This window comes from Heterodontus francisci, chromosome 36 (assembly GCF_036365525.1).
Source record: "Heterodontus francisci isolate sHetFra1 chromosome 36, sHetFra1.hap1, whole genome shotgun sequence".
Taxonomy (NCBI): Eukaryota; Metazoa; Chordata; class Chondrichthyes; order Heterodontiformes; family Heterodontidae; genus Heterodontus; species Heterodontus francisci.
In genome coordinates this window covers 36299789-36317110 of record NC_090406.1, presented here as the reverse complement: position 1 = coordinate 36317110, position 17322 = coordinate 36299789, and the positions used below count along the sequence as shown (strand labels likewise).

Genomic DNA, 17322 nt, shown 5'->3' with positions numbered 1-17322 from the left:
GAATAGTGGAGCTGTAAGGAATGTTGCCTTCAGAATCAGGAGCATTTATGCAGAACTGTGTCACAGGAGATTCAAAGGATAGAGTGGAGTTCATGATCGGGTTGGATTGTACATCAAAAGTGGAAGAAAATTAAATGGGTGGCATAGAGTCATGGATAGATTGCAGGATCTGTGGAAGGAGATTAAATGGGTGGGGTGGAATCCATAATAGGATAGATGTACAAGCTGTGGAAGCAGTGGGTTCGATGGACCATGTAATTGTTTCTTGTTCTGTGATCTCTCACGCCAATGATTACACACCAATGATTATATGCCAATGGTTATATATTCTACTCAGGTTCCTAGACACTTATATGATATTGATCTACTTCTTTGAAACAATCTTTACTTTTGGTTCTGAAAATTATAGTTCTACTCCTGTCTCCATACTGTGCTCTTCCGGCTGAGACAACGAGGAACAGGAATATTTTACCTCTGGTTCATTAAGTGATTGAGAAGTCTTAGGCCTTAAGAAATTCCTGACTAACTCACTTACTGCTTTCCCAGCTTGACATATTGGCTGATGCTGTAAAATTGTTTGCAGCTAATTGCTTAGCCAGTACTCAAGCAGGCTATGTATGCTGAGCCGATATAGAAGCTGACGGCTCCAGTCCAGCAATTCAAGGCTCAAGACTCAGCAGTGTTTCCCGATGCTATTACTGTTTTATGCTCCAGCTGATAGGATACATACCATCTTGTGCCAACATAACACATTTCCCTGGCAACCCATTTACAAATGTGTCTCACAGGGCTCATCCTTAATTATGGATTCCATTATCAGGAATCCATTCGGGTACTGATACTGAAGAGGAGTATAGTGAAAGAAAGAAAATGATTACATTTATATAACACCTTTCAAAACCTCAGAACATTCCAAAGCGCTTTCATTTTAACTACTTTTGAAGTGTAATCACCCTTATAATGTAGGAAACACGGCAGCTAATATATGCATAGCCAAGTCCCATAAACAGCAATGTGATAATGACCAGATTATTTGTATAGTGATTTTAGTTAATGGATAATTATGGGCCAGGACACCGGGGGTAACTCCCCTGCTCTTCTTCAAAATAGTGGCATGAGATCTTTACCCTCCATCTTAGAGGGCAGAGGGGACCTCATCAGAAAGATGGCACCTTTGATAGTGCAACACTCCCTCGGTACTGTACTGAAGCGTCAGCCTAGATTTTGTATTCAAAATCTCATGGGGTGGGACTTGAATCCACAACTTTCTGACTCAGGCGAGAGTGTTACCAACTGAGCCAAGACTGCCAGTAAGCACATTGACACTTCGTTATTAAAGTCCTTCTCTTCTCAATCTGCCCCAATTTTCTTCTGTCCTCTCTTGAAGACATCAACTCTCGATGAACTATGGTACCATGGACACTTGCAATCCTCTTGGCACCTCACTCAAATGGCCACTCTTCACGAGAGTGTAGCCATCGGACACTGGCAGTCTCTTTAACTTTGGCGGCATTATAGCCTATCTCAGTATTTAGTCAGCATGCACATTTTTCATCAGTAGGCACTGGATTGTGATTAGTAGTAGGAACCCAGCTCATTTAAACTCACCTTAACTCAAGAGGTATTGATGCCAATTGTAGCCCCTGTCCTGTTACCTGAGATCATTTGTTTTATGCTTTAATTATGAAAACATTTTTCTGCTCATTAATATATGCCTACTGGGTGGGCCTGGCCTATCTGGCCTATTGAAAGCTGTCCAAGACTGTAGGATTTACTTTACTAATGACCTTTAACCTCACTGTTATCAGAATATGATTCAGACTTTGATCTTGGAGGTGAAAGAACAACACTAGTAGGTTGTTCTAATACTTGGAAACTCCAACTCTTTCAAAATTTTGACATGTTGTGGGATGGATAAAGTGGTATTTCACATTGGATCAAATTTAATTGCTGTACTTTTAATTCCCTTCGAACTTAGCATTATTTCTGAAGTCTGGCAGGGAACTAGCTTCGTTAAAGCTTCTATTTTTCACATTTTAATTTAATGCTTATCAAATCTCACGTAACCTTTTCTTGCAAATCGTGACAGTCGGCTGCAGCGCAAACTCATTTTGCTTTCTGAGTGCCCTCCAAAACCTCTTCGAGACTGATTCAGCTTTGAGCCAATTTCGGCTTCCTGTTTCTTTCCCTCCCCAATCTGAGTTTCACAGTACACAGCACAAAAGGCATGAAAAAAATGTCAAGCTTCAATTGGCAGAGTAACGGAGCAGTGAATTCTAATATGGACCTGCTGTTCAGTATAGGGGTTTTCTCTGTGGTTTGAACAGTGTGCTAGCTGCTATTGACACACAGTCTGGATTAGTGTTAGTTCACACTGTGAAAGTTGGCAGGGTAATATTTTTTTAATGACCTTGGAAATCACAACAGTTTATTCAAAATGCCAAATTCTGAAGAGGGAGTTTCCCATTCCAGTTTCATACATGTGGACGAGCATTATCTTTACAACTGTAGAATGCATCCTGCAATGGACACATGTCCATAGAACTAAGCTCGTCTTGCTGGTAAGTTTAGGCGACATCTTCAAGTTCTATTGATTTGGTGGTTGCGAAAAATATTGCCAATTTGAAGGGGTTGGCCTTAAGTCCCTCTAATGACTGAGCTAGAAGATTTCCATCTTTCTTTCCTGCTCCTCATTTCACTCTGCTGTTCTGAAAGCACTGACTTTTGTTCGGTATGCTTTCAATGATAGTAGGCTCCTTCCAGTCCATTGTCCTCTTACCCATTTTTACTTGTGAACCTAGATAGTGAAAGTTAGCAGGCTATCTGACTGAGGGACAAATCACAGTTGAGTCTTATCCTGTCTTCACCCAGGATCTATGGGAGTGAATTTTTCCAACAAAGTACCTATAGGGAGAAGGAACCCTGAGAGATATATTCTCTCCCTATCTCAAAAACAACTTCATTTATATGGTCCCTTTCACATAGTAAAATGTCCCAAGTTGTGACACAGGAGTATTATCAGAAAAAATTTGATACTGTCAGATAATGAGGTATTAGGACAGATGATCAAGAGCTTGCTTTTAAGGTGTGTCTTAAAGGAGGAGAGAGAGATGGAGAGGCAGAAAGGTTTAGGAAGGGAATTCCAGAACTTAAGCTAGAGGCAGCTGCCAATGGCAGAGCAATTAAAATCTGGGATGTGCAAGAGGCCAGACTGGAGGAGCGCAGGTATCTGAGGGTTGTAGGGCTGGGGGAGGTTACAGAGATGGGAAAAGGCAAGGCTATGGAGGGGTTTGAAAACAAGGATGAAAATTTTAAAAATGAAACATTGCCGAACCAGGAACCAACATAGGTTAACTAATGGGTTAATGGGCCTTGGTGCGAGTTAGGATATGGGTAGCAGAGCTTTGAATGAGCTCATGTTTACGGGTAGTAGTAGGTTGGCAGCTGGGCAGGTGAGCATTGGAATAATCAATTCTAGAGGTAACGAAGGCATGGATGAGTCTTTCAGCAGCTCATAAGCTGAAGCAAGGGCAGAGATAGGCGATGTTACAGAGATGAAAGTAGGAGGCATTGGTGATGGAGCGGCTATGTGCTCAGAAGATCACCTTGAGGTCAGATATAATGGCAAAGTTGTGAACAGTCTGGTTCAGCCTCAAACTATGGCCAGGGAGATGGATGGAGTCAGTGGTTAGTGAATGGAGTTTGTACGAAGTACTGAAGACAATGGCTTTTGTCTTTCAAATATCTAGTTGGGGAAAGTTTTTGCTCATTCAATACTGAATGTCAGAGAAGCATTTGCAACAATCTTCAGCCAGAAATGCTGAGTTGATGATCCATCTTGGCCTCCTCCTGAAGTCCCCAGCATTACAGATGCCAGACTTCAGCCAATACGATTCACTCCGCGTGATATCAAGAAACGACTGAAGGCACTGGACACTGCAAAGGCTTCGGGTCCTGACAATATTCCTGCAATAGAACAGAAGACCTGTTCTCCAGAATTTGCCACACCCCTAGCCAAGCCGTTCCAGTGCAGCTACAACACTGGCATCTACCCAGCAATGTGGAAAATTGTCCAGCTATGTCCTGTACACAAAAAGCAGGACAAGTCCAACCCGGCCAATTACCGCCCCATCAGTCTACTCTCAATCATCAGCAAAGTGATGGAAGGTGTCATCAACAGTACACTTGCTTAGCAATAACCTGCTCAGTGGTACCCAGTTTGGGATCCGACAGGGCCACTCAGCACCTGACCTCATTACAGCCTTGGTTCAAACATGGACAAAACAGCTGAACTCAAGAGGTGAGGTGAGAGCGACTGCCCTTGACATCAACGCAGCATTTGACCGAGTATGGCATCAAGGAGCCCTAGCAAAACTGGAGTCAATGGGAATCAGGGGGAAAACTCTCTGCTGGTTAGAGTCATACCTAGCACAAAGGAAGATGGCTGTGGTTGTTGGAGGTCAATCATCTGAGCTCCAGGACATCACTGCAGGAGTTTCTCAGGATAGTGTCCTAGGCCCAACCATCTTCAGCTGCTTCATCAATGATCTTCCTTCAATCATAAGGTCAGAAGTGGGGATGTTCGCTGATGATTGCACAATGTTCAGCACCTTTTGCGACTCCTCAGATACTGAAGCAGTCCGTGCAGAAATGCAGCAAGACCTGGACAACATCCAGGCTTGGGCTGATAAGTGGCAAGTAATATTTGCGCCACACAAGTGCCAAGCAATGATCATCTCCAACAAGAGAGAATCTAACCATCTCCCCTTGACATTCAATGGCATTACCATCGCTGAATCCCCCACTATCAACATCCCAGGGGCTGCCATTGACCAGAAACTGAACTGGACAGCTATATAAATATCGTGGCTACAAGAGCAGGTCAGAGGCTAGGAATTCTGCAGCGAGTAACTCACCTCCTGACCCCCCAAAGCCTGTCCACTATCTACAAGGCACAAGTCAGGAGTGTGATGGAATACTTGCCTGGATGGGTGCAGCTCCAAAAACAGTCAAGAAGCTCGACACTATCCAGGACAAAGCAGCCCACTTGATTGGCACACCATCCACAAACATTCACTCCCTCCACCACCAACGCACAGTGGCAGCAGTGTGTACCATCTACAAGATGCACTGCAGCAATGCACCAAGGCTCCTTAGACAGCACCTTCCAAACCTGCGGCCTCTACCACCTTGACGGCCAAGAGCAGCAGATGCATGGGAACATCACCACCTGCAAGTTCCAGTCCAAGTCACACACTATCCTGACTTGGAACTATATCGCTGTTCCTTCACTGTCGCTGCGTCAAAATCCTGGAACTCCCTTCCTAACAGCACTTTGGGTGTACCTACCTCACACGGACTGCAGCGGTTCAAGAAGGCAGCTCACCACCACCTTCTCAAGGGCAATTAGGGATGGGCAATAAATGGCATTGCCAGTGATGCCCACATCCCATGAATGAATAAAAGAAAAAATGACAAATCAGAGACAGTGGTGCTTTCGTTAAAGTTGATGGTGAAGTGTTTTCAATGTATGTGTGGAACCTTACTTTGTGTTTTCAGATGATATCGCTGAGGGGCAGCATGTAGGTGAGAAATAGGAGGAGGCCAATGATAGACCCTTGGGAGTTCCAGATGTTAACGGTGCGTGAGCAGGAAGAGAAACCATTGCAGATGATTCTCTGACTCTTACTGAATAGGTAAGAGTGGAACCAGGCGAGGGCAGTCCCACCCAGTTTGACAACAGAGGAGAGACATTGGAGGAGGATGGTTTGGTCAACTCTGTGAAAGACTGCAGAGTGATCGAGATGGATGAGGAGGGATAGTTTACTGTAGTCACAGTCACATAGGATATAAACTTGCAACTTTAATAAGGGCCATTTCTGTACTCTGGCAGGGGCAGAAACCTGACTGGAGGGATTCAAACATGGAGCTGCTGGAAAGATGGAGACGGATTTGGGAGGCAACAAAACATTCAAGGACTTTGGCGAGGAAAGAGAAGTTGGAGATGGAGCAGTAATTTGCAAGGGTGGGTGTCAGGACATGAGGCCAATTGTAGTGCCCCAAAGCTTCAGCTGAGATTTAACTTAATATTATAAATTTACCCAATACTTTTCTCCTAATTAAAAAAGATGAAATTTAAATGAATATTTGTCCTACTGGAAGCTGAGTCTGTCAAGATTCAGTCCACTGGTGATCCTGAGCCAACTCAGTAGATACTGGTATTTTTGGTCTGTATGGTTCATGTCCATACTTGACAGAGCATTACCAATTGAACTACTGAAGAGTGCTATTACCTTTATTCCTTCCAGACTAAGCATTTTGACCCTCTATCCTGGTCTTGGAATGTCTTTGGTGCAAATCAGTGTGAACCAAGCTCTCCTCCTCCATGGTACAGTGTATCAATGCTGTACCACCATCACAACTTCAGTAACATTTTCTTCAAGATCTGCCATAATGATTTTGTGAGTGAATTTACAGTTCAGTGAGACATTTGAATCAAGTACAATTCCCAGTCTGCATTTAGTTAGCTGGACTCAGGTGAGAAAAGGCAGTTGAAGCTGCAATTGGATATGGGAAAAATGTTCCAGGATTTAGCTTGTGACCATTATCCAGTGATTTCTCTTGGGAAAGTGTGTGCATGGATGCTTGATGGGGATAGGAGCAGGCTCGGCGTGAAGCTTGCCACTGTAAAATAGCCGAATGAAACACAATACCAAAGCTCATAAAGAATAGCTGCTTGAGAAAAGTATCTAGATCTCAGCCGTGCTTGCTGAAGCAAACAGAAAGATCGTGCATTGATATGGTGCCTTTTCACACTTTGGATGTCACAAAGTGCTCTGTGCTCAATGGATTACTTTTTGGAAGTGCAGTCACTGTTGTTATTTAGGAAAACAGCAGCTAATTGCTCTCAAAAATGTACCATGGACAGCAAATAAGATGAATAAACAAATCTTTGATTTTGGTAACGTTGGTTGAGAGAGGAGTGTTGACTAGGACACTAGTTGGGTGGAACTCTCTGCTCCTCTTCAAACAACACTGTGGGACCTTTTATATTCACCTGAGCAGTTTAACACCTCAACTGAAAGATGACACCACAACAGTGCTGTACTCTCACAGTACTGCAAGGCAGTGTCAGCCTAGATGGTTATGCTCAAGTCTTCAAAGGGACTTAAACCCACAACCTTCAGGTTCAGATGTAAGAATGCCAGTGCAAGACAGGAAGGGAGAAAATGGAAGCAGAACTGGGGAAATACCCTCATATATTTCAAAAGTCATCTGAAATTATTATTCCGACGCTTCAGAACTTTCAATCCTTGCACAGATTGGGTTGGACTCACTTCATGCAGACAGCATGTTGCTGACAGTGGGCAAATGCCACACGTACGACACAAGAGGAAAACGCAACCAACAGCGTTCCACTAATCTTATCGAGCTCCATTCCCACAATCCTCCGGTTCTCCCGTCCATCTCTGTCGCACCTGGAGTGAAGAATAGGTTATCTGTTAGATTAAGTGATTATGATAGGTAAGAGTGGAACCAGGTGAGGGCAGTCCCACCCCCCATTTTGTGACAGCAGCCCATTTATATAATGCCACATCACTTTTGTCAGGACATCTCAAAGTGGGTCACACACAATGAATTACTGTTGATGTATAGTCATGGTTGCTATGCGGAAGGTGGCACACAGCATGATCCCAAAAAAGCAAGTGGATGAATGATCAATTAATATATTTTGGTAATAATTATAGTAAATAATCTATCAATAGTTATTAATATAATGCAATAATCTGTTAAATCTTTTTGCCCTCCCCCAGTTTGCTCTCCTCCTGACGATGCTGATTCTTGTGGGTGGCATTATAAAAGTGAGTCCAGCACTGTATTAATGACATGAGCTGCAGTTTAATCTGCATATTGACTACCTTCTGAAAAACATTGCCCTTAATTTCCTTGTTTAGATCTTTATTTCAAATCTTGCTCCAAAGTCCAGTTTGAAGAAGAGTAATTTGTATTTAATCAATTCCTATCAACATCAATTTTAAATACCTGCATCATTGCTCCTCTCTAATCTGTTGTGCTTGAAGAAGAAAGGCCTAAAATCTTTCTATCTTTCTTCACAATTCTTGGAAGAGAGCCCAGAAATTTTAGTTGCTCTTTTCGCACTTTTTCTAGATCATCGATATTCTTAAGTACATAGACTAAAACTAGACACAATATCCTATGTTTGGTCTTGGTGCATTAGAAAGATAATATTGTTGAAGTTGATTTCCCAAATCATCTGAATATTATTTCAAAAACTCACTTCTTTAAATTGCTGTGTACTGGTGCTGGAGTTTTTTCCTTCCTATTTTGTTCTCCTCTTCTGAAGGTGAAATTGGATAGGGGCGGAGACGGAAAACAGGTAACATTGCATCAGTCGCCTCCTATACGTTCCGCCTGATTGACTTCAATCGAACTGAATGAGGGGACTGTTGTGTAAGTCGGCAAATGGGATTCCACTTGATTTGTGTCTCCTCTCCTGTCTAATTTCACCCCTGCTGACTCTTGTTTGGGTATTGTTGCAGAATGTTGGAAGTCCTTTAGTACTTTGCCGAAGTGAAAATGTTTTGAGTGCTGGCAGGATATTTGACTATGGAAAGATCACTGTCAAACCCACACTTGCTGTCACTCAAAACATGCCAGCAGGGGTAAAGGAAAGCCATCAGAAGTGGGACCCTTTTCCTGTCCCTAGCCCAGGCATACTCAGGTTAATTGTTGCAGCCTTAGTCTTAGTATCAGCCTGCCTGCGATCAGCAAACTCAACACAGACCAGGGATCAGATTTGTTATCTCTCTGGTTTCGATTATCACACTGGGATGTGTAATACTCATTCAACCATTGAGAGGAGCCTAAGGCAATTTCCCATGAGCTTGCAAAGCCTCATCGTTTGCAAACCCATGCAGTGCTTTTTCCTAATATTAAAATGAGCAAGTTTGTAATCTTCCCAGATCCTTCTGTGTGCTAATTGCTGCTGTTTAGCCTTCCTACATAATTTTCTATCTTTTGCAAAGTTAGCTGTCCTATTAATAAATCCCCCTCAACCAGATCATTCATGAAGATTAGCTAAGATTTAGGATTGCTCCCAGAGGCATTCTGCCACTCAGCTCTTTCCAACCAGAAAATGGCAAGTCCAATTCTTTCTGTTCCACCTTCTAACCACTTTTCTATTCAATTTCCAATTTCACCTTTAGTTCCATGTAGCTTTAGTGTCTAGGTTAAAACTGCTGTGGGCTGCTCTATTATTTTTGGGGAGTTCAAATAAACAAAGGTCTTGATTTCCCATTACTGTGCTGCTTCAATAGGTTTTTTCAAAAGTGAAGAAAAGATTTGCAGTAATTTCAGCCTGAAATGCTAACTCTGCTTCTCTCTCCACAGATGCTGCCAGACCTGCTCAGTATTTCCAGCATTTCTTGTTTTTATTTTATATTATAAAAGATTTGCAGTGGTGGTTTCTGAGAAACCTGGGAGAAGGGCGCAGGCCCATTGTGCAGGACAACAAGCCTGAATAGAGCAAGAGAGGAAACAAGGTAATTCTATAAAGTGAGGCTAGATGATGCCCTATAAATTGTTGGAAGAAGGGAAGTATTGAGAAGGAAAGAACTGGCAGAACTTTGCGATCTTGGGAAGGAGTGAGTTGGAATAGGAGAATGTACAATGAATTTGATATCAATGCAGTGAAGATGTAGGGAGGTGAAAGACTGCGTATGATGGTGAGTTTTGTACCTGAGCAGAATAAGGGAGAAAATTTAATCAGAGTAATGACTTATATTTTATATGTGTAGAGAGAGGGGAGGGAGAGAAAAGAAAAGCTGCAATGGAGAGACAAATTAGAAACTACAAATGCTGTCTGAACCTTCTGAATTGGGATACAGATCTCTTTTTCCCTCTCTGATATGTACTCACCTCTTTGTAATTAATGATTGATGCCTTCCCGTGTATAAGAAATCAGTAAAGTAATACTTACTTCTCAGGGATGTAGGCATCAAAATGTTCCAGAAATAGGCTCTGATTGACGAAGTTTGTACTTGTAGTTGGTCTAATGAGGAATTTGAGAATAATCCCAGTTTCAGAGCCGAGGTACACCACGGTGTAATTCTTAAAGGGGCCAGCCTCTGTATCCACTACAATCTTGTTCAGTCGATCCCTAAATATTAAAGGACATTAGTTATAAAGTTCAGAAGAGACAAGAACTAAGAAGTTTCTGGAAATGCCTAATAAAACAGAAACTCTACTTATGACCTAACTCCATCTGCAAAACCCACAGATATTACTCATCAAGTTACAGCATCAAATGTTGGCCCATCATCAGTCAACACTTTGTGTTGAACTTTGCAGCATTTATCAACCAATTCTATTTCCTGAAAGAAGTATCTTTCATGTTATTTATCAAGGATTTTATTTCAAAAACATACTTTAATGGAATTGAAACCTGACACATAATGCAGGGTGTGTGTGATATAGACAGATTTAGAAATATTCAGTATATTCTACGCAACGTCCTTCTATTGGATCCAATGTTGTCAAACAACAAACTACTTAAACCAATATGCTCAGAACATTTCATCCTTATTTAAGATGAGGAACACTGGGAGTTTCCTAGTCACTTTGTGTTCTGCTGGATTAATTGCTTCAGATCCCAACAAAGAAAGGTCCTGCTGGATATGAGTGCTAGGTGCTCCACCAGCAACCTGCACACTTGCACCAGGATTCACAATGTTCCAGGGGCATGTACAGTTTTGAGGCCTTCCATGACTTTCCGAAATAATCCAATCTGAGAACACAAGGATAATTTGTTGCAGGGTAGTTTCAGATTGCTGTTAAACTTTCAGGTCAGTGGGGCACTCCAATACATTGTGCCTTGCAGTGCCTCTTGCCACTGTGTGTGTTGCAGCACTTGGGATGGTCAAATGCTTCTACGCTCCATTCAATTTTATTGTTGAGAAACAACGATGAAGACCCAAGGCCCAATGTGCAGGACACGACCAGGGTTAGAAAAAGTAGCAGAAAAGATGAGATAAATGAAGAAGTGGGGATGCCAAGCTTAGATATTTAAAGCCTGCAGGTTGTAGGAGGAAGGGAGTTTAGTAGTTCTGAGTTTTTGTGGGTTAGAATAGGAGACTGAATGAATCTTGATTTCAAGGAGGATTCAGGAACGTGGAAGAATCTAAAAGATTTGTATTTAGCGTTTCAGAGAACAAGAGAAATTGGAAGAATAGGTTTGTAGCTTCCTCATTTGCTCGAGCATTTAAGTGACTGAAACTCCTGGCTGAAAATGAGTTCAGATGCAACAAATCTGTAGATGGGATAACATGGCCAAATGGTTCAGTAACATAATTATTCATGGACATGGGTTGTTAAGCATAAGTATGGAGCTTCTTAAATAAGATGTTAGAAAATAAAGGTTTATTACTTTTCAGGAATTGCAATCCATAGGAAAGGTAAATGTTACGATATTTAATCCAAGCACTGGCATTTGTGCTTGAAGCTGATTACCTGGAAGGACACTAGGGGTCAGTGTTACAATCTTATGATAGCTTCCACAAGTATGAATCAGTCCAGAAAACAAAAGATATGTGAAATCTTCCTGTGATTTCCTGAATATTACATCTCTCAAAAACAGATGATGCTATGCTCACCTGCCAGGTCTACTGTTTACACTAGACAATTCACAGATACTGCTGTGGACTGATATCTTGTATACACCATCGAGTAGGTCTCAATGATGCACAGTATCAAATAGCTAATTCACAATGTTTATTCTTTGTGGGTGTCTGTTTTGTGCTGTGTGACCCCACACCTTACTGTCACCCATGCCCTCCAAACTCAGAACATGGTGCAGATCAATACCAACTTATGTGGCATAAGAACATGGAACAATGGAACATAGGAAATAGAAGCAGCAATAGGTCATTCAGCCCCTTGAGCCGACTCCACCATTCAACCAGATCATGACTGATCTTCGACCTTAATGCCATTTTCCCACATTATCCCCATATCCTTTGATATATTTAATATCTACAAATCTATTGATCTCTGTCTTGAACATACTCAATGACGGAGCCTCCACAGCCCTCTGGGGCAGAGAATTCCAAAGATTCACTACCCTCTGAGATTTTTTTTACTCATGTATGGGGATGTGGGTGTCACTGGCCAGGCCAGCATTTATTGCCCATCCCTAATTGCTCTTGAGAAGGTGGTGGGGAGCTGCCTTCCTGAACCGTTGCAGTCCATGTGGGGTAGATACTCCCACAGTGCTGTTAGGAAGGAAGTTCCAGGATTTTGACCCAGCAACAGTGAAGGAATAGCGATATAGTTCCAAGTCAGAGTGGTATGTGGCTTGGAGAAAAGTTGCAGGTGGTGGTGTTTCCATGTATTTGTTGCCCGTGTCCTTCTAGTTGGTAAAAGTCATGGGTTTGGAAGGTGCTGTCAAAGGAGCCTTGGTGCATTGCTGCAGTGCATCTTGTAGATGGTACACACTGCTGCCACTGTGCGTCGGTGGTGGAGGGAATAAATGTTTGTGGACAGGGTGCCAATCAAGCAAACTGCTTTGTCCTGGATGGTGTCGAGCTTCTGGCGTGTTGTTGGAGCTGCACCCATCCAGGCAAATGCAGAGTATTCCATCACACTCCCGACTTGTGCCTTGTAGATGGTGGACAGGCTTTGGGGAGTCAGGTGGTGAGTTACTCGCCACAGGATTCCTAGCCTCTGACCTGGTCTCGTAGTTATGGTATTTATATAGCTACTGCAGTTCAGTTTCTGGCCAATGGTAACCCCCAGGATGTTGATGGTGGGGGATTCAGCGATCGTATGCCATTAAATGTCAAGGGAAAATGGTTAGATTCTCTCTTGTTGGAGATGGTCATTGCCTGGCACTTGTGTGGCATGAATGTTACTTGCCACTTATCAGCCCAAGCCTGGATATTGTCCAGGTCTTGCTGCATTTCTACATGGACTGCTTCAGTATCTGAGGAATCGTGAATTGTGCTGAACATTGTGCAATCATCAGCGAACATCCCCACTTCTGACTTTGGTTGAAGGAAGGTCATTGATGAAGCAGCTGCAGATGGTTGGGCCTAGGACACTACCCTGAGGAACTCCTGCAGTGACGTCCTGGAGCTCAGATGATTGACCTCCTACAACCACGACCATCTTCCTTTGTGCTAGGTATGACTCCAACCAGTGGAGAGTTTTCCCCCTGATTCCCATTGACTCCAGTTTTGCTAGGACTCCTTGATGCCATACACGGTCAAATGCTGCCTTGATGTCAAGGGCAGTTACTCTCACCTCATCTCGAGTTCAGCTCTTTTGTCAATGTTTGAATCAAGGCTGTAATGAGCTGAGTGGCCCTGGCGGAACCCAAATTGAATGTCACTGAGCAGGTTATTGCTCAGCAAGTGCTGCTTGAAGCACTGTTGACGACACCTTCCATCACTCTACTGATGATTGAGGATAGACTGATGGGACAGTAATTGGCTGGATTGGACTGGTCCTGCTTTTTGTGTACAAGACATAACTGAGCAATTTTCCACATTGCTGGGTAGATGCCAGTGTTGTAGCTGTACTGGAATAGCTTGGCTCGTGGCGCAGCAAGTTCTGAAGCAGAGGTCTTCAGTACTATTGACGGAATGTTGGCAGGGCCCATAGTCTTTGCAGTGTCCAGTGCCTTCAGTCGTTTCTTGATATCATGCGGAGTGAATCGAATTGGCTGAAGACTGGCATCTGTGATCCTGGGGACTTCAGGAGAAGACTGAGACGGATCATCAACTCGGCACTTCTGGCTGAAGATTGTTGCAAATGCTTCAGCCTTATCTTGTGCGCTGATATGCTGGGCTCCCTCATCGTTGAGGATGGGGATATCTGTGGAGCTACCTCCTCCAGTTAGTTGTTTAATTGTCCACCACCATTCACGACTGGATGTGGCAGGGCTGCAGAGCTTAGATCTGATCCGTTGGCTGTGGGATTGCTTAGCTTTGTCTATCACATGCTGCTTACGCTGTCCTGTTTTGTAGCTTCACCAGGTTGACACCTCATTTTGAGGTATGCCTGGTGCTGCTCCTGGCATGGCCTCCTGCACTTTTCATTGAACCAGGGTTGATCCCCTGGATCGATGGTAATAGTAGAGTGGGGGATATGCCAGGCCATGAGGTTACAGATTGTGGTCGAGTACAATTCTGCTGCTGCGGATGGCCCACAGTGCCTCACAGATGCCCAGTTTTGCATTACGAGATCTGTTCGAAATCTATCCCATTTAGTACGGATCATTCGGGAGGCGGAGGGGATTATTGACAGGAGTTATAGGGAGGCAGTCACACCTCAGGTAAAAGAAGTAGGTAGATGGGTTACCGTCAGGGGAAGGAAAGGGAACCAGCAGGCAGTGCAGGGATCCCCTGTGGCCGTTTCCCTCAACAACAGGTATACCGTTTTGGATACTGTTGGGGGGGACGACTTACCAGGGGTAAGCAATGGGGTGCAGGTCTCTGGCACAGAGTCTGTCCCTGTTGCTCAGAAGGGAAAAGGGAAGAGGAGCAGAGCATTAGTCATTGGGGACTCCATAGTTAGGGGAACAGATAGGAGGTTCTGTGGGAACGAGAGAGACTCACGGTTGGTGTGTTGCCTCCCAGGTGCCAGGGTACGTGATGTCTCCGATCGTGTTTTTGGGATCCTTAAGGGGGAGGGGGAGCACCCCCAAGTCGTGGTCCACATAGGCACCAACGACATAGGTAGGAAGAGAGATGGGGATTTAAGGCAGAAATTCAGGGAGCTAGGGTGGAAGCTTAGAGCGAGAACAACCAGAGTTGTTATCTCTGGGTTGTTGCCTGTGCCACGTGCTAGCGAAGAGAGGAATAGGGAGAGAGAGGAGTTGAACACGTGGCTGCAGGGATGGTGTAGGAGGGAGGGTTTTGGTTTCCTGGATAATTGGGGCTCTTTCTGGGGTAGGTGGGACCTCTACAAACAGGATGGTCTTCACCTGAACCAGAGGGGTACCAATATCCTGGGGGGGAGATTTGTTAGTGCTCTTCGGGGGGGTTTAAACTAAATCAGCAGGGGAATGGGAACCTAAATTGCAGTGCCAGTGTACAGGCTGTTGAGAGTAGTGAGGTAGGGGATAAGGTTACAGGGACGCAAGAGGGCACTGGCAAGCAAGAACTTGGTTTAAAGTGTGTCTACTTCAACGCCAGGAGCATCCGGAATAAGGTGGGTGAGCTTGCAGCATGGGTTGGTACCTGGGATCCTGATGTTGTGGCCATTTCGGAGACATGGGTAGAGCAGGGGCAGGAATGGATGTTGCAGGTTCCGGGATTTAGATGTTTCAGAAAGAACAGAGAAGAGGGTAAAAGAGGGGGGGGTGTGGCATTGTTAATCAAGGAAAGTATTACAGCGGCAGAAAGGACGTTTGAGGACTCGTCTACTGAGGTAGTATGGGCCGAGGTTAGAAACAGGAGAGGAGAGGTCACCCTGTTGGGAGTTTTCTATAGACCTCCGAATAGTTCCAGAGATGTAGAGGAAAGGATAGCGAAGATGATTCTCGACAGGAGCGAGAGTAACAGGGTAGTGGTTATGGGGGACTTTAACTTTCCAAATATTGACTGGAAATACTATAGTTCGAGTACTTTAGATGGGTCTGTTTTTGTCCAGTGTGTGCAGGAGGGTTTTCTGACACAGTATGTGGACAGGCCAACCAGGGGCGATGCCACATTGGATTTGGTACTGGGTAATGAACCCGGCCAGGTGTTCGATTTAGATGTAGGTGAGCACTTTGGCGATAGTGATCACAATTCGGTTAGGTTTACCTTAGCGATGGGCAGGGACAGGTATATACCGCAGGGCAAGAATTATAGCTGGGGGAAAGGAAATTATGACGCGATTAGGCAAGATTTAGGATGTGTAGGATGGGGAAGGAAACTGCAGGGGATGGGCACAAACGAAATGTGGAGCTTATTCAAGGAGCAGCTAATGCGTGTCCTTGATAAGTATGTACCTGTCAGGCAGGGAGGAAGTTGTCGAGCAAGGGAGCCGTGGTTTACTCAAGAAGTTGAAGCGCTTGTCAAGAGGAAGAGGGCGGCTTATGTTAGGATGAGACGTGAAGGCTCAGTTAGGGCGCTTGAGAGTTACAAGCTAGCCAGGAAGGATCTAAAGGGAGGGCTAAGAAGAGCAAGGAGAGGACACGAGAAGTCATTGGCGGATAGGATCAAAGAAAACCCTAAGGCTTTCTATAGGTATATCAGGAATAAACGAATGATAAGAGTTAGAACAGGGCCAATCAAGGATAGTAGTGGGAAGTTGTGTGCGGAATCAGAGGAGATAGGGGAAGCGTTAAATGAATATTTTTCGTCAGTATTTACAGTAGAGAAAGAAAATGTTGCCGAGGAGATTACTGAGATACAGCCTACTAGGCTAGATGGGATTGAGATTCACAAGGAGGAGGTGTTAGCAATTTTGGAAAGAGTGAAAATAGATAAGTCCCCTGGGCCAGATGGGATTTATCCTAGGATTCTCTGGGAAGCCAGGGAGGAGATTGCAGAGCCGTTGTTGTTGATCTTCAAGTCGTCATTGTCGACAGGAGTAGTGCCGGAGGACTGGAGGATAGCAAATGTTGTCCCCTTGTTCAAGAAGGGGAGTAGAGACAGCCCTGGTAATTATAGACCTGTGAGCCTTACTTCGGTTGTGGGTAAAATGTTGGAAAAGGTTATAAGAGACAGGATTTATAATCATCTTGAAAAGAATAAGTTCATTTGCGATAGTCAGCACGGTTTTGTGAAAGGTAGGTCGTGCCTCACAAACCTTATTGAGTTTTTCGAGAAGGTGACCAAACAGGTGGATGAGGGTAAAGCCGTGGATGTGGTGTATATGGATTTCAGTAAGGCGTTTGATAAGGTTCCCCACGGTAGGCTATTGCAGAAAATACGCAAGTATGGGGTTGAAGGTGATTTAGAGCTTTGGATCAGAAATTGGCTAGCTGAAAGAAGACAGAGGGTGGTGGTTGATGGCAAATGTTCATCCTGGAGTTTAGTTACTAGTGGTGTACCGCAAGGTTCTGTTTTGGGGCCACTGCTGTTTGTCATTTTTATAAACGACCTGGATGAGGGTGTAGAAGGGTGGGTTAGTAAATTTGCGGATGACACGAAGGTCGGTGGAGTTGTGGATAGTGTCGAAGGGTGTTGTAGGGTACAGAGGGACATAGATAGGCTGCAGAGCTGGGCTGAGAGATGGCAAATGGAGTTTAATGCGGAGAAGTGTGAGGTGATTCACTTTGGAAGGAGTAACAGCAATGCAGAGTACTGGGCT

General features: G+C 44.1%; 1 protein-coding gene across 3 annotated transcripts in view; it reads right to left on the bottom strand.

Moving 5' to 3' along the window:
* The window catches only part of sema6bb (sema domain, transmembrane domain (TM), and cytoplasmic domain, (semaphorin) 6Bb), a 578950-nt gene that overhangs the window by 27217 nt on the left and 534411 nt on the right, over positions 1-17322 (bottom strand). For all 3 annotated transcript variants that reach the window (XM_068016533.1, XM_068016532.1, XM_068016534.1), the window contains 2 exons: positions 10001-10180; positions 7338-7478 (listed from right to left, as the gene is read on the bottom strand). In XM_068016533.1, coding sequence (XP_067872634.1) covers positions 7338-7478; positions 10001-10180 — 321 coding nt within the window. The remainder of the gene's footprint in view (positions 1-7337; positions 7479-10000; positions 10181-17322) is intronic.